Below are 16,022 nucleotides of genomic sequence, written 5' to 3'. Positions count from 1 at the left end.
AAAGGATTTTGCAGTATAAATATTGGGGCCTAGACCCTTGAGCTTTAGATCACTTCTGGGAATCAAGACAAACCTTTGTCAAGGAGAAGAACCAAGAAAGCTGAAGGAGGAGACTCCCCCTGTGCTGTGCTATTTCTGGGGTTGGCCTGCAGTGGTTACATTATTTGCCAAGGAAAGGGTAAAAGCACTTTTGTGAACTTTTCATCATCTTGAAGAAGAATCTCCAAGGGCTTGAAGTGTGCTTGCCTCCTGCCTGAAGTCTCAGGGATCGAAGACTACACCAGCTCCCCTGAATTCCCTTGCTGGGGATTCTACCTGCAGAGGGGTGCCTACTGTTGTTTGGGCCCTCTGAGAAGACTGTGTCGCTGGGAGCTGGAAGCACGATGCAACTAGGAGAAGCGTGTCGCCGCTGCAGCAGTTGCCATTGCATCGCCGAAGAAGCGTGCCACAGCTGTTCACCGTTGCATCACTGACAAAGCGTGTCGCATCACCGGAGAAGCGTGTCGCTGCTGCAGAGGTCGCAGTCGCATCACCGGAGAAGCGTGTCGCAGGGCCTGTCGTGGCTCAGAAGTTACCGAGTTCCCTGCACTGCTGTCGGGCGTGCACGCATTACATCCAACGTTGTTGCATTGCATCAAGGACGCCATTTTGTCACACCGGATCATCACATTAAGGTGCCATCTTGTCGCATCGTCAGCGGGCCGCAGTAAGAAACGACGCATCAACTCCCCACACAGTAAGGAAGCAACGCATCACCTTCCCTGCGAAGCAGTAAGGAACAGACGCATCCACTCCCCTGAGTGTAAGGAATGGCGCATCAACTTCCCTGCGACCCTTTTGTTTGCATTGCTTGACGCATCGAAGGTACTTTGAGAGTAAAATGTCGCATTTACCATCTACATTGAACTAAGCTGTTTTCTACCATTTTTAAGACTTATTTTCGATTACAGTATTGTGGATTTTTGTTGTTTGGTCTTGTGCTAAGTCTAGTAAAGATTACTTATTTTTCTAAACTAGTGTGGTGTCCATTTGTAGTGTTTTCACTGTATTACTGTAAATGTTCACAAATGCTTTACACACTGCCCCGGAGATAAGCCTGCCTGCTCGTGCCAAGCTGCCAAGGGGGTGAGCAGGGGTTATTTAGGAGTGTAGCTCCCTAACCCTGACTAGAAGCACGGGTCCCTATTTGGACAAAGGTACCTACCTCTGCCAACTAGAGACCCACAATTTATTTTTATTCATTTTTATTTGCATTTTCATCATTGAAACAACAAGTAAGAAGAAACAAACATTGCAGTGCTTTGCTATAATGTTTTGACTTAACACGTCCGTATTGCACTTCCACTCCTCTATTATGAGGTCCTCAAAGTGTCATTTACAAAATAAAACATCAGTAGAGACAAATATACAATAGGACATTTTGGCATCTCCACTCCGCAGCAATTTTATACAGTATAGTCTTGAAGTGGTCTCATTGGGAACACAGAGGATGGTAGCAATAAATTAAGCATCCACCTGTCTAGAGTTGAGCCAAGTTACGAATGGTTCCCAGATGTGTATGGGATGGGATCTTGTTGGTTGGAGCTCCCAGTAGGTGGAGAGCTGTCACTTGCAGTAAGTGACTTGTGTGATCTAGTATTTAGCTAACGGGGGTCGCGTTGCACCCCAGTGCATAGCTATCTGTCATTTGGCCAACAGGAGGAGTAGTGAGGGCAGCTTTCGAGACTTCGGGGGCACCGTCTCCAGCACACCCAGCTGGGACGTCAGTGGTGTGAGGGGGAGAGCTAGGCCTGTTATGTCTGTGATGTGTTGGTGGATCTCCAGCCAGAATTGTGCGACGGGTCTGCAGCTCCAGGCCAAGTGTGTGAAAGTTGCAAGGGGAGAGCCGCACTTCAAACAACGGTCGTCGTCTTAGTCCCATTTTGTGCAGGTGTATGGGGGTACGATATAGGCGATGTAAGAATTTAAAGTGTATAAGCCGGAGGCGGTAGTTGGGCGACAAACGCTTCAGTTGCTGACAGCTCAGTTTCCATTGCCTATCTGTGAGGGGTGCATCTAACTCCAGGTCTCAAGCTGCGCGGGGGGGCGACGATTGGGGAAGCCTTTTGAGTGTGCTTGTAAATACGTGATATGAGTTTCCGTCCTGATTTCACCACCAACAGGTTTTCAAGCGCCGCCAAGGGGGGCGGAGGCGCCGGAAATGTGGGGAGTTTATCCCTACAGGGTGCACAAAGCTGGTAATATAACAGCATGTCAAGCGCTGACGGCTCCTTTGGAGAGCACATTTGTTGGAGAGTGAAGAAAGTGTTGTTAGGGAAGAGATCGCTGCCTACTACTCTTTTATGTGCGTTCGCGCGTTGCTGGGCTTTACGGTCCATTAAAGGGGGAAACATGGGGTTGTTGAAGAGTGGTATGGATGGAGCGTATAAAATATCTAAGTGTGCTCTTTTGTGAAAGCCTTCCCATGCCCATCTAATTACTTGTATGGTGTCTGTCTCTCCTGGCGGGCGCTTATATGGCTGAAAGAGCGCAGTAGAGAGAGGGAGGGGAGCTGTGCGATCTATTTTTATGGCTACATGCGGCTGGTAGGGTGTGGGATGTGCCCAGAAATTTAGGAATTGCGCCTGTGCACTGTAAGCATACAACGCAAAATCCGGTGCCGCCATCCCCCCTGTTCCTGCGGCAGTGTCAAGATTTCCCAAGCGATTCGTAGTTGACCCACTTCCCACACCATTTCGATCATGAGGGACCGTAATCTTTTGAAAAAGTGCAGTGGGAGTGCGAGCGGCAGATTCACAAAGAGGTATAGTAGTTCGGGCAGTATGATCAATTTCACTATGGCTATGCGGCCCGCCAGCGAGAGGAGAAGTGCCTTCCATCTCTTGACCCGGTCTTCAATCCACGCCACTACTTTCCCATAGTTAGCCGTCCAAATATCTTGTAAGTCAGTAGTTAACCACACTCCTAAGTATCGGACTGGTTCTGTAGCCCACTTTACCGGGTATTCAGTATCTAATTTCTGTGTACCTAACGTAAGGGGGAGAATCACCGACTTGTCCCAATTGACATTCACTCCGGAGAGCCCACCAAAGCGGATCACCTCCCTAATCAAGGGGGCCAGATTACTTTCGGAATGTACCATAAGCAGCGTGATATCGTCCGCGTACATGGACACAGTTAGAGCTCTAGTGGTGAAGCCAATTCCCCGATTCGCATGGTGTTGGAGCAGGCGTGCAGACAAGGGCTCCGTCGCGATCGCGAACAGTAGGGGCGACAAAGGGCACCCCTGCCTGGTGCCGCGGGTTATGGCATTCGATTTCGATATTAGCCCGTTTATCCTTAAGCGCGCTGTTGGTTGCGTGTAAAGGAGGTGAACCGGTTTTATGAAAAGTGCTTAGTCCTATCCTGTTGAGCAGCGGAAAGAGGAACTCCCACTCCAGCGAATCAAATGCCTTCGAGGCATCCAAGAGTGCCGCTGCCGCGGGTAGATTTGGGTACCAGGTAGTGCAGTAGACCAGGTAAGGTTCTGATGTTATGCGAAGTTGCACTTCCTGGCACAAAGCCAGACTGGTCCGACAGGACTATCATTGGGAGCAACGGTTGGAGTCTGGTAGCCAAGAGCTTCGCAAAGATCTTGGCATCGAGGTTGATCAAGGAAAGGGGGTGGTAAGATTCGCAACGTTTTGGGTCTTTGTCCGGTTTGAGGAGGGCGATGATAATCTCCTCCCTCATGGATGCGGGGAGAACCCCGCTTTGCAGCGCTTCCCGATAGACCTCTAGGAGGCGGGGGTCAATCTCCTCGGCGTATTCTTTGTAAAATTGTGCGGTGAGACAGTCTGTCCCTGGTGCATTGTCTTCTTTCAGTCCGCCAATAACCTGCCGCACATCTTCAACTGTGAACGGTAGATCGAGATATTCCCAGTGCAGGTTGTTAAACCATAGCCGTGCTATGGAGTCGAAGTATTCCTCTAGCGCCGAGATCGCTGGCGTTGCCTGGGAGCGGTATAGTTGTGTGTAAAAAATCTTACATAGTGTTTAAGACATCGGGGGGGAGGGGGGGGAGTGTATTAAGTCATTTGTTGTGGTTGTGAGTGCTGTGATAAAGGTGGCCCCATGTGGTGGCTTCAGTAAATTCGCAAGGGTCCTCCCCGGTCTGTCCCCCTCGCCATATCTCCTCACAATCGCATATTTATGTAGGAACTTCACCTTTCTATCCGCCTCCTCCTGATAAGCAGTTAGTTTCCCGCGAATCTGACCCAATAACCCCGCCAATGGTGTTGCATGATATTGTTGTTCTAGCGTGCGCAGCTCCGATTCCAGACGCCCAAGACTGCCTCTGATATCCCTGAGCACCCGGTTCTGCCCCGCTATGCAATGTCCACGTATAACCACCTTAAAGGCCTCCCACAGGGTTCCGACCGAGTCTACAGATCCCGTGTTTTTGTAAAAGTATTCTTTAATGTGTGTGTGCAGTTCCTCTTTAAACGCAGAGTCAGGTAACGCATTGGGGGGCAGGTGCCATGTAAAGGGCTGTCGATACAGTAGGGGTACCCGTAGGGTCAAGGTGACTGGAGAGTGGTCAGAGAGCGTGCGGGCATGATGGGAGGAGTCCGTCACCCCGGAGTGCATGTCTGGAGAGGTGAGCCAAAAATCCAGTTGTGACCAAGCGTTGAGGCGGTATGTAATGCAAGTGCCCTCGCGGGCTCTGTGGTGAAGGGCTCGCCAGGTGTCCACTAGACCGTAGTCGTCTACTAATTGTTGTAACACTGCCACTGCTTGCGGGTGGTGTGTGCGTGAGGTTCCTACCCTGTCCTCCCCGAGGGACATTACCGTGTTGAAATCTCAGCCCCCCCCCCCCAGAGCAATGCCGCATCTCCCATGGATTGTATGGCATGCCACAACGTCTGGAAGGGGGGATCGTCGACGTTTGGCCCGTATACATCGGCAATTAGGATCTGCATGTGAAATAGCATCCCCAAGACCATTACATACCGTCCCTCCGTATCGCTAACCAGTTTCTGGCTTGTCCAGGGGGTGCCCCTTTTAATTAACGTGGCAACCCCACATGAGTAGTTTGTGTAACATGAGGTGAACACCTCGCTCCATCTGGGAGATCATAGTCTATCGTATGCCGTTGCAGTGAGGTGGGTTTCCTGAAGGAGGCATATCTCAGCCGAGTGTCTCAAAAGTTGGGATTGTATTAGACGTGTCTTTCTATGGTCGTTGAGACCACGCACGTTCCATGTGAGACATGTTAAATTAGACATGGGGGGACAGAGAAGTACCTATCCTGTATTATTAACGGCGTCATCGCATGTTGCACCTCTGTCAGGGCGAAGAGAAGTGCCGTCCAGTATATTGTGAGAGCTTTGAGGAGGTGTGTGTCAAGCCTATTCATCCTGGTGTCAAAAAGGAGAGATGAAGCACATTGCAAGGAACAACAAACAATTAAAAGCAGTCCCAACCCACCCTCCACCCACTCCAACCCCCCCAATCAGGTTGAGATGCATAGCTGTCCACCCCCCAAATTTTAACAACTGAGAAATGTTGCAAAGAAGGGAATAATCCCAGAAGGGGCGTGAGGTCGCCGGCATACTGCCCTGTCTCGTCGGAACAGGGTGGCCGAGCATTATGGTACACCCACAGAGCGTAGTTGCTGGCTACAGTCGATATAGCAGTTGTAACGTACAAAATTAACCTTGGCATGCATATACAAAGATGAAACACCTTTATGTGAGCTCTGTTATAGGATACTAATATCAGTCATTGTCACTTAGCTGACTCTGCGCCTGAGTGTCCGTGTCTCGTCCCTAATCTCTGTGCAGCCGTGCCTGTTGCTTGGCGAATTTCATTGCGGCGTTTGGTTCCATGAAGAAAGTGGGTTTTCCGTTTTCCTGAACTCAGAGTTTCGCAGGGTAGAGCATGGCCTATTTTATGCCCGTCTTCTGCAGCAGTTTCTTGGCCGGTAGAAATTCTCTCCTTGCTGCCTGGACCGCCTGAGTGAAATCCGGATACAGTGAGATGGCGTTATTCTGGTACCGGAGCTCACCACGCTAACGGGCCAGTCGGAGGACTGTATCTCTGTCCCTGTAGTTGAGCATGCGGGCCAGTATCGGTCTAGGGGGGCACCTGGTGAGGGCTGAGGGCCTAAGGTGTGGTGGGCACACTCCACCAAGAACATGGCTGAAAGGTCAGTCCCGAACAGATCTTGCAGAAGACCCTCCTCGTATTTCTCCATGTTCGTGGACTCTGGTTATTCGGACATTATTCCTCCATGAGCGGGCTTAGAGATCCTCGTTCCTTGCCTTTATTACCTCCAGAACTTTGTCCATCTCCAGAAGGGGGTGGTGCGTCTCAGCTTGGTGATCATCTGTGTCGGACACTCTTTTATCCAGCTCGGCTATCGGCACCTCATGTTTATCAACTTTGAGAGACATGATCCATGCGAGCTGCAAGCGAGTCAATTTTTGCGTCTATTTCGTTGAGGCAGCCCTTGACCTCACGTAGCATTGTTTTTATGTCCTCGTCTTGGTCAGACTCCAGCTGTGTCTCCGGTACCACCGTTGGCGACATCGTAGTGCCGTCGTTTAGGCGGGTAGGGTGACTGTCAAAAGTGAGTTTTGGCTGCTTAGTGTCTCCACTTGCGTTGTGGTAGTACCATTTGGTTGAGCAGGGTAATCAACCACGCCTGATCCTGGCCGCGATCACGTCCGGCAGAGAGAGGCACGGCGGCAACGTGATTTATGAACCAGGCCTCGCTTCCAGCACCCAGAGGGCCCAATGCGACACGTTTTCCCAGATGTTGGGTACAGATCACCGCAAACTCAGCAGGTCCCTGCAAGCACAGCGGTCGCCCGATCAGAGAGGAGCCTCACACCGCTCACGACCGGGGCCACAGGGAGCGAAACTGCTGATGTCTGCCATTTTGTGAAGGCAGTCAGGCCGTCTAGTTCGCGCACTCAGAACTCTCCCCAGCCCTAAGAAGTCTGTCCGTGGGTGCCCAGACCGATCAGGTAGGCACACCAGTCTGCTGTTTAGTCAATATCAGGGGAAGTACTTCTCCCCACGGGATATCGGTGGCCGGCCTGCCACGCTATGTAGTAACCGGAGCGGCCCTCCAGGAGACAGTACGGTGTTCCCAGGCCGCCGCGGGGGGTGTCTGTATTGTCCCGGTCAGGCTGATCCCGCAGCGGGGAGTGGCCGCCTCTCTGAGCACACACGTCCCCACGTGTGCGGATGGGGCACAGAGGCCTACCTGCTATACCTCCCGCTGTGGGCCGCACCTCCGCCACCGCGGCAGCCAGCCAGCATCGTCTCCAGGGTCCAGGCGGACTCTCCCGCTTTTTCTCCGCTCACCGCCTCAGCCTCGCAGGCTTCTCAGGCGCTCCGTGTCAGCAGGCGCAGCCTCCGGTCTGCGATCTTACCCCCGCAGTGCCCCGCGGTCTCCAGGTCCAGCGGCACCGCAGAGCCCAGCCCGGTCCCACGCCACCGCCAGAGAGGCCGCCAGGCACCAGCGACGGCTCGAGCACTGCTGCGATGATTTGCGCTCCGAAAAGTAAGTGCTTATGTGCGGCGTGATGTCCGATGCACAGGGTCAGCAGAGGATGTTCAGGATAAAGGGTTACATGCCGGATTAAGTGTTCGGCCGGCAGAGCCCCTCTACCAAGCGGCCATTTTGCAGCTCGGCTTGACCACGCCCCAGAGACCCCCAATTCTAGCAGGAGTGTATTAAATAAAGTGATGAACCTAATAGGAGTGTTCTTGGGTCTCGATGCGCGGTGCTAGTGTCATTCATTACTTCTGATTAAAGCTTCTAAGCGTGTTGGTGCAGACGCCCAAAGATGCTAGAAGGAGCCTTAGTACAAGCCTCGGGAGGAGGTACTGCAGCGAAACAGATCTACAAGTTAAACCGTGGATATACTCTGTTTTAGGGGGGATTTGGGTTTAGTCTTGAATTCCGAGATTTAGTAGGATAGCATGAGAGCCTATATTTGTCAAGCACTGCTCCTCATTTCTTTTCACTCTGTATCCAAAAGGGCGCAAACAGAAATTGTGATGGTGACTTTTGTGGTGGAAATGGATATAAAAGCAGGAGCACCTCAAGAGTCTGTAAGATACGTGACTTGGGCTTATTGCCACTGTGTGAGATCAGGGGAGGAGTGAATAACGGGAAGTCTCAGATCATTTTGAATGTTTCACAGGAAAACGATCATTACATTTAACAACGAAAACTCGAAGAAGTGGAGGCGATAAAAAGGCTACGCAAACTTGAAAAAAGTATCAGGTGGATGAAGGGAAGCAATGGTACTGAGCGATCGGGGGTTAGAGGGAATCGTTGGAAACAGTGTCGGCTCTGTGATTAAAGCAAGGGACAATATTGTGGATATGAATGGGCCTGGGGGTCCTTTTGTCCTGTCCTATTGTGTTTTCTGTATTCCACTGTACAGGACACACCCATCCTATCAGATATCACATAAAATACAATCCATGATTCAGTATTGTGCAGGCCACGGTGCAAAACGCGGTGTTAGCCTATAAAAGGCTCAGGCTGAGGTCTCTTGTATAATGATAACCTGAGTAATGTGTTGTATTTACCTTTGAAATGTATCACGTGTATTTTCTGTCACCTTGTTTGGTGCGCAGCAGTGCAATGAAGTTTAACGTGTAATTGGATCAGTTCACATAAAGACCATCTCCTTGCCAGACCTGTGCTGTGCCTAATGCTCGAATCTTGAATCTCTCTGCAGGAATGGGTGGGTGAGCGATGTCTAAAGAGCCTCTGTGAGGACAGTAATGACTTGCAAGACCCTGTGCTGAGCAGTACCCAGGCTCAGAGGCTGATGCAGCTGATCTGCTATCCCCATCGTTTGCTGGACAATGAGGAAGGCGAGAACCCTCAGCGCCAAAGGATTAAACGGATCTTGGAGGTAGGACGGCCTGTTACGATGTAAAGTGCTTGGTTCAGATGTGGCCCAAGGGACAGGTAAACCTGGGTGAGGTGGCGCTTCACGTTTGTTTTTACATAGCATGTGGGGTGAATAGCTCACTGTGCTGTCAGTCATTGCATGCAGTAAGACCATCTTGTGAACTGCTCATGGGTCAGGATGATCCTCAACTCGCCAATCTGTCTGTTGCTTTGCAGCGTCAGCCTTTATTAGGTTCACTTCCTTGCTTTTCCTTAGCACTAGCGTGCAAGAGAACTCCTGACAAACCCTTCTTAATCCTGCTGTGATGCTTCTGTTTCACCTCCTTTCTCCAAGAAGCTTCTCAGGCTCATTTAGCACTTTTTAAATGTATCTACAAGTTGCTGTCCACATATCCATTCTGGTCTCGTGTGAGACTTCATCTGGATTCCGCTAGTAGGATGTGCTCAGTATGTGAATCCAGTAGGTTCAGGAGTAAGTTTAGCTCTTGCAAAGGTGTCACTGGACTATAGCCGACTCTGTGTTCTTGTTAGATTGATGGCTTCAGGTTGGGGAGGGTGAATATATTTTCAAACTGACTGCCTTTTGAACATGCGCAGCTGACAGTTGACTTGGTGACCTTAGCAGTATCTGGAAAACCAAGAATACATTAGTTGAACTACTGCTTGGGCAAAGGTAAATCGTGTACATTTTCTGTTATAGCAGTTGACACTCAGAATAGGCATAACAATGAGTGAAAATAGAAAATGACAAATATGGTAGACTTGCCAGCTAGTTTCTTGGTATGGCACCTTCACATATTGCCAATACTCATGGTAGCATCAATTTTCCAATGCCACACACATGGGTCAATGTTTGTGTGTGTATATATATACAATACCATAGTAAATAATGCCATTCTAAAATTGTACATATATTCACTGAAAAAACAAAGGTTAATCTACTGTTATAGTTAGGTGTGATAAAAATATCAGTTTTTGTAGAAATTCACTGAAATAACCAAAGGTTAATGTAACGGTGTGGTTTGGTGAATTTCAGTCACAACATTAATGTTTTGAACTAAAAAAAATAGAAATTTACTAGTTACAGTTAGCTGCACGAACTATAACTCGTGCCCCCCGCCATGCACTGCCCCGTTCTATTTTTTTCATTTAACACTTCAGGATAGGAAAGTCCATGAGTCCTGTAATAGCTGATAGCAACATTTTTCTGTTGTAGTTGACAGCTGGAGTTGGACTTCCACAGTAGCGAATTGGCCCAAGGTAAAAAAAAAAGAAAAGTTCCTTGGGCCAATCGGAACGCTAGTTGGCACTTCCGCAAGAGTCTCTGGAGCCTCTTGCGGACTCAACCGTCCAGATATCTATATTTTTTTAACCTTATTTTCTTAAAAACTACTGAACCGATTTACAACAGATTGCATAAAGTACAATCTGTGAAGCAATATCTATCCTCCTGCCGAATTTGGTGTAATTCCATGAAGCAGTTTTTGCTGTGCCTCCCTTCTTAAATATGTCTATAGAAAATGCATAGTTTTTTTTAGTTTGGAACCCCCCTTTTTCCTCTTCCCCTGCTTGATGGACCACCCTCAAACATTTGACGCACAAAGTAGTATAAATGTAGCACCTTTTTGGAAAGTTTTATAGAGATTCGTCAAATGGGGTCAAAGTTATTAACAACACAAACACTTTTCCTGTGGAACAGCTGCCCTAACGAGCTATAGCTGGAGGGGGGGGGGGGGGAGGAGGGGGGGGTGTATTTTATATATATATATATGTATATGTATGTATATATATATATATATATATATATATATATATATATATATAATCTACTGGCGGTCGCCAGTAGATAGTTATAGTTAGGACCGAGTTCCCATAGGAAATATGAAAATTCTATTTTGGATAACTTTGGCGCCGGTTGACTTATCTTCGTGAAATTTTCAAAAATAATGGGGCGCTCCGCTCAGCTCCTACCCTGAAAGTCTCGGGGTAATTCGTCAAGCGGGGGATGAGAAAAAAGGGGGTCCCAAAACGCGTTTTCCCCATGCATTTTCCCATAGGACCTTTAGTCGAAGGTACAGCCCGAACGGCTGAACAGAATTACTTGAGATTTGGCAAAGAGGTGGTCCTCGGGTCAGGCATGTGCCTTTTGCATATATGGTGTCAATCTGTTCAGTAGTTCCTGAGAAAATTGCAGTTAAAAGTACATAAATATCTATATGCGCGCACCAAATGTGCGCGAGCGTAATTCTGATTGGTGGTTAGATGTCAGTCAACATTCGAATCGGTCGAAATCAGGAAGTGTCGGACACCATTTTGTGTGTGACAGTGAAAAAGAAAGGTGGAGAACGTGAAAAGGGGGCAGGGTAGAGAGTTCCTGACCCCCTAGCCTTTGTCAGGGGGTCCCTGAAGGACCCCGAAGGGTGAAAAAAACATTTATTTTTTTTCAAAAAATCGCTGGGTGCGCGCACGATGTAAAACCCTTAAAAAAAAAAAAAAAACATTTTAAACTGTTTAGAAGTTTATAGAAGATATTAGCTATGCTGTTCAACTTTATCCAAATTAAAAAAAAAAGAGCTGAGCCATTCCATATTACAGGATAAAGTCAATCTATAACTATATACATAGGTAGCTTTTTGTAAAATAAATATATAAAAAATATAATACATACATAAATTAGCATTTAAAAAACCTTACAAATTCACTAACAAAACACAGGTTTCACACACGTTATAGTTAGAAATTAGCATTTAAAAAACCTTACAAATTCACTTAAAAAACCATAGGTTTCACACACGTTATAGTTAGGAATTAGCATTTAAAAAACCTTGCAAATTCACTGAAAGAACCATAGGTTTCACACATGTTATAGTTAGCTGGACATTTCACTCGTAAAAAACCATTGAAATTCCCCCGTTATAGTTAGTTCAGCTAAATATAACTCGCGCGCCCGCAATCCACTGCTGATGACGCCACATATTACATCACTGATGACATCATCCAGTGAATGTGTCTTTCTGAAAAATAAATATTTTTTATATATGTATATCTAAAGGTTAATGGAAGAATAAATGGGTAAATAAGTGTCTAAATGGATGTTTTTTTTTGTAAAATTAATTGTATAACTGACTTAGTAACAGTATCTTAGTGAATACAGCGATGTAATATGTGACGTCATCAGCAGTGGATTGCGGTCGCGCAAGTTATATTTAGCTGAACTAACTATAATGGGGGAATTTCAATGGTTTTTTACGAGTGAAATGTCCAGCTAACTATAACATGTGTGAAACCTATGGTTTTTTCAGTGTGTGTGTGTGTATATATATATATATATTTATATATTCACTTAAAAAACCATAGGTTTCACACATGTTATAGTTAGCTGGACATTTCCCTTGTAAAAAAACCAATGAAATTCCCCCGTTATAGTTAGTGCAGGCAACTATAACTCACGCGACCGCAATCCTCTGCTGATGATGTCAGATATTACATCACTGTATTTAGACACCTATTTACCCATGTCTTCTTCCATTAATCTTTAGCTATACATATATTCCAAATATTTATTTTTCAGAAAGACACATATGTTATCAGTGATGTTATCTGACGTCATCAGCAGAGGATTGCGGTCGCGTGAGTTATTGTTGCCTGCACTAACTATAACGGTGGAATTTCATTGGTTTTTTACGAGGGAAATGTCCAGCTAACTATAACATGTGTGAAACCTATGGTTTTTTGCGTGAATTTGCAAGGTTTTTTAAATGCTAATTCCTAACTATAACGTGTGTGAAACCTATGGTTTTTTAAGTGAATTTGTACTTTTTTTTAAATGCTAAGTTATGTATTTATTAATTTTTTTTTTTTTCAGGTTCTTCACCGTGCGCGCACCGTCAGTAGATAATATATATACTTCAGACCAATTGTTTTCGTATAAAAATATTCTTTTAGTTATTTTATTTTCTAGAACCAAGCAAGCCTGGCACAGGTAAGCAATAAATATTTTACAGTAATAATGCAGTCGTAACACAGTTTGGATTGAAAGTGTAAATGTACTTTGAATTGATTACAGTAGTGTTAATGATAATTCAATGCTTTTCAGAATACAGTACATATACTTTGTATCAGATTTTTTGTAAAACATCGTGTAAGTTACTTTTCAGATCACTTTTCTTACACAGTGGAGTATGACTGGATACTGCACTGGGACATCTCCTGTAAACAGGTAAGTAAAAGCGTTTTGGTTATTTAGTTATAGTTTTAAAGGATTTCTTAGATATTCCAACTCTACAAAGAAAAGAAAAATCGTGATGATAGCCTATGGAGGAAAATAGTGTTATTGGTTCAAAGGTAAGTACTTTGTTGTGGGAGTTGGTTTTTTGGGGTTAGACTCAGGGGTCCCCCTGGGTCAAGGATGCACTCTTGTTACACCCTGAGCGGCACTAGGGCGGCCGGGTGCAGAGTGCTGAGGCCCAATGTTATCCAACGGGGGATTGGGAGCCTCCGGTTCGTGGCTGCTGACGAGCAGGCCACTGGGTTGTGGGAGCAAAGCTCCTGGACTTAAGCTCAGGGTAAATGGGGGTTTAGGCCAGCAAAAAAGATGAACTCTCAGCGGCATTGGGGCGGCCGGGTGCAGAGTGCTGTTTTGGCGTTGGAAGCCCTGTAGCTTTCAATGGGGAGTCTCCAGTTTGCAAAAGCACTGCAGGCTTGGGGACGAAGGTCTTCTGGGTGCAACCACTTACCACTTGGAGAGGTAAGTTGGGATGCTGGGGGTTGGTTAGGCACCGTTGGTTGGGCTCTTCAAGACCGTGGGGCGTCTGGTGCAGGAGTGCCTTTTAGGGTCGGATCTTCTTACCAGCTCCAGGTCGCGGTTGGGGGGACCTTCCGGTTTGAGGTTGCAGACGTCGGCTGGAGGCTTGAGGCAGGTCAGGAGTTGCCGGATCTCGGGTCAGGAGCGCCGGACAGACCTCCTCTTGGTGTTGGGCTATTTGAACTCTGGTTGTGGGCGCCTGGTACAGAGTGGTGCAAACTTGCGGAGATGGAGTCTGTTGTTTGAACAAATCCGGTGTTCACAGGAGACAAAGTGTTTGGGATTGAAGGCAGGCAGGTCCCCTGGGTTTCTTGAGTTTGCTGGCTTTAGAACACACCGGGAGTTCGCTGGAGCAGGTTTGAGGCTTGGGCAGGCCGGTATGGCTGGGGCCAAGTCAGTGAGCGTCCTCCGCTTTGTCATGGCTGTTCGGTCCTTCTCCTTCTTTTCTTCTTCTGGTTTCTCGTCTAACTTCTCGGTTCAGGGCTGCCCCCTAAATACTGTATTTAGGGGGCGTTTTAGGGGTCTCGAGGTCAGTAGCCAATGGGCTACTGATCTTAGGGTGACTACACCCTTGGGGTGCTCACCCCATGTGGTTTAGCGAGCACAATCCCTAATACTGATTGGGGAGTGCCTGCCATCTGCAAGATGGCGGGCACTGAAGAGTGGGCTGTACCTTGCCTCCCCCACCTGAGGTGTGGTGTTGCAGAGGTGGGCACAACGTCTGGGCTGGCTAATTTTTCCCGCCGGTCTTTCTGCCGAAAAGGAGGGGACACAGGAAGGGGGCCTGCTCCTGACAGCAGGAGAGGCTGGGGGTCGCATTACAAAGGCTACTTGGCCTTTGAAGCTCCCCTGCCACAGACGGCTCTTCCTATCCTTGGGGAGGTGTGAACGCCTCTGTCCAGGAAAGGCTTTGTTTCTGGGCTCAGGGACCGAAGGCTCCAACCCTATGGGTCCAGAAACATGTCTGGTGGTGGCAGGCTGGTGTGTACCTGTGAGGCAACCCACCAGAGGCTGGTCGTTTTTCAGGGGGCATCTCTAAGATGCCCTCTGAGTGCATTTTACATTAAATCCCACACTGGCATCAGTGTGGGTTTAATGTGCTGAGAAGTTTGAAACCAAACTTCCCAGTTTTCAGTGGATCTATTATGGTGTTGTGGACTTCGTGATGACAGACTCCCACCACCATATACTCTTTATGGCAGCACTGCACTTACAATGCCGAGGAATGGACTTGGGCACTGTAGGGGTACAGGGCTCATGCACCTGTACCCTTACCACTGGCATAGTGCACCCTACTAGAGGGGTGACTGATCTATGCCAGGGCAGTGGTTTTATGAGCATGGCACACAGGGATGTGTGCCATGTCGACTCTTCACTTTGTTTTGCACCAAGACACTCAGCCTGCAAAGGCAGTGTGTGAGTGTCGGGGTACAGGACCTCTAAGGATGGTGCTGCAACCCTTAGAGGCCTTCTCTGGTCACAGTTACCAGAGGCTGTCTTGTGGCCAGAAATGCCAATTGGGTTTAGGCTTCAAAGCAATTTTAGGGAAGGAACATAGGCCCTGGGTACCTGATTAGCAGGAGCCCAGGGCGCACTCAGTCAAAAACATCAGCAATTCAGCAAAATGTGGGGGCATACCATGCAGAAAGAGGGCACTTTCTCACACAACTCCGCCTCCAAATGAAAGATGTTGAGACTAACCTTTCCCTAGAGAGTCTTCATTGTCTAAGTGGAAGAACCTGGAAAGTCCATCGGCATTGGCACGGGCAATTCCAGGTCTGTGTATCACTTCAAAGTCCATTTCCTGTAGGGAGATGGACCACCTCAACATTTTAGGATCTTTTCATTTGCATTAGCCATCTGAGAGGTCTGTGATCAGTTTGAACTAGGAAGTGAGTACCAAACCAGTATGGTCTCAACTTCTTCCGGGACCAAACCACAGCAAAGTCCTCCCTCTCAATGGCACTCCAACGCTGCTCCCTGGGGAGAAGCCTTCTGCTTATAAAAGCAACAGGTTGGTCTTGGCCTTCATCATTGGTCAGGGATAGGACCACTCCTATCCCTAGCTCAGAGGCATCAGTCTGCACTATGAACTGCTTGGTATAATCTGGAGCCTTCAGAATTGGTGCTGAGCACATTGCTTCTTTCAGGGTGTCAAAGGCCTTTTGGCACAGTTCTCTGAGGGGAGTCATAGTGGACCCATATCCCTTCACAGACCTCCTGTAGTACCCAGTCAAGCCAACGAATACCCTGACTTGGGTCTGGGTGGTTGGAGCTGCCCAGTCCAGGTTG

The 16,022-nt window shown here is 47.7% G+C and overlaps 1 protein-coding gene across 7 annotated transcripts in view; it reads left to right on the top strand.

Annotated features, from left to right (window-relative positions):
* MED12 (mediator complex subunit 12) overlaps positions 1-16,022 on the top strand; it is a 956,599-nt gene that overhangs the window by 590,076 nt on the left and 350,501 nt on the right. For all 7 annotated transcript variants that reach the window (XM_085608424.1, XM_085608427.1, XM_085608421.1 and 4 more), the window contains one exon: positions 8,748-8,927. In XM_085608424.1, the coding sequence (XP_085464550.1) occupies positions 8,748-8,927 (180 nt within the window). The remainder of the gene's footprint in view (positions 1-8,747; positions 8,928-16,022) is intronic.

This window comes from Triturus cristatus, chromosome 5_2 (assembly GCF_964204655.1).
Source record: "Triturus cristatus chromosome 5_2, aTriCri1.1, whole genome shotgun sequence".
Classification (NCBI taxonomy): domain Eukaryota; kingdom Metazoa; phylum Chordata; class Amphibia; order Caudata; family Salamandridae; genus Triturus; species Triturus cristatus.
Note: the sequence above shows the minus strand (reverse complement) of the source record. Positions and strands in the feature narration are given on the sequence as shown.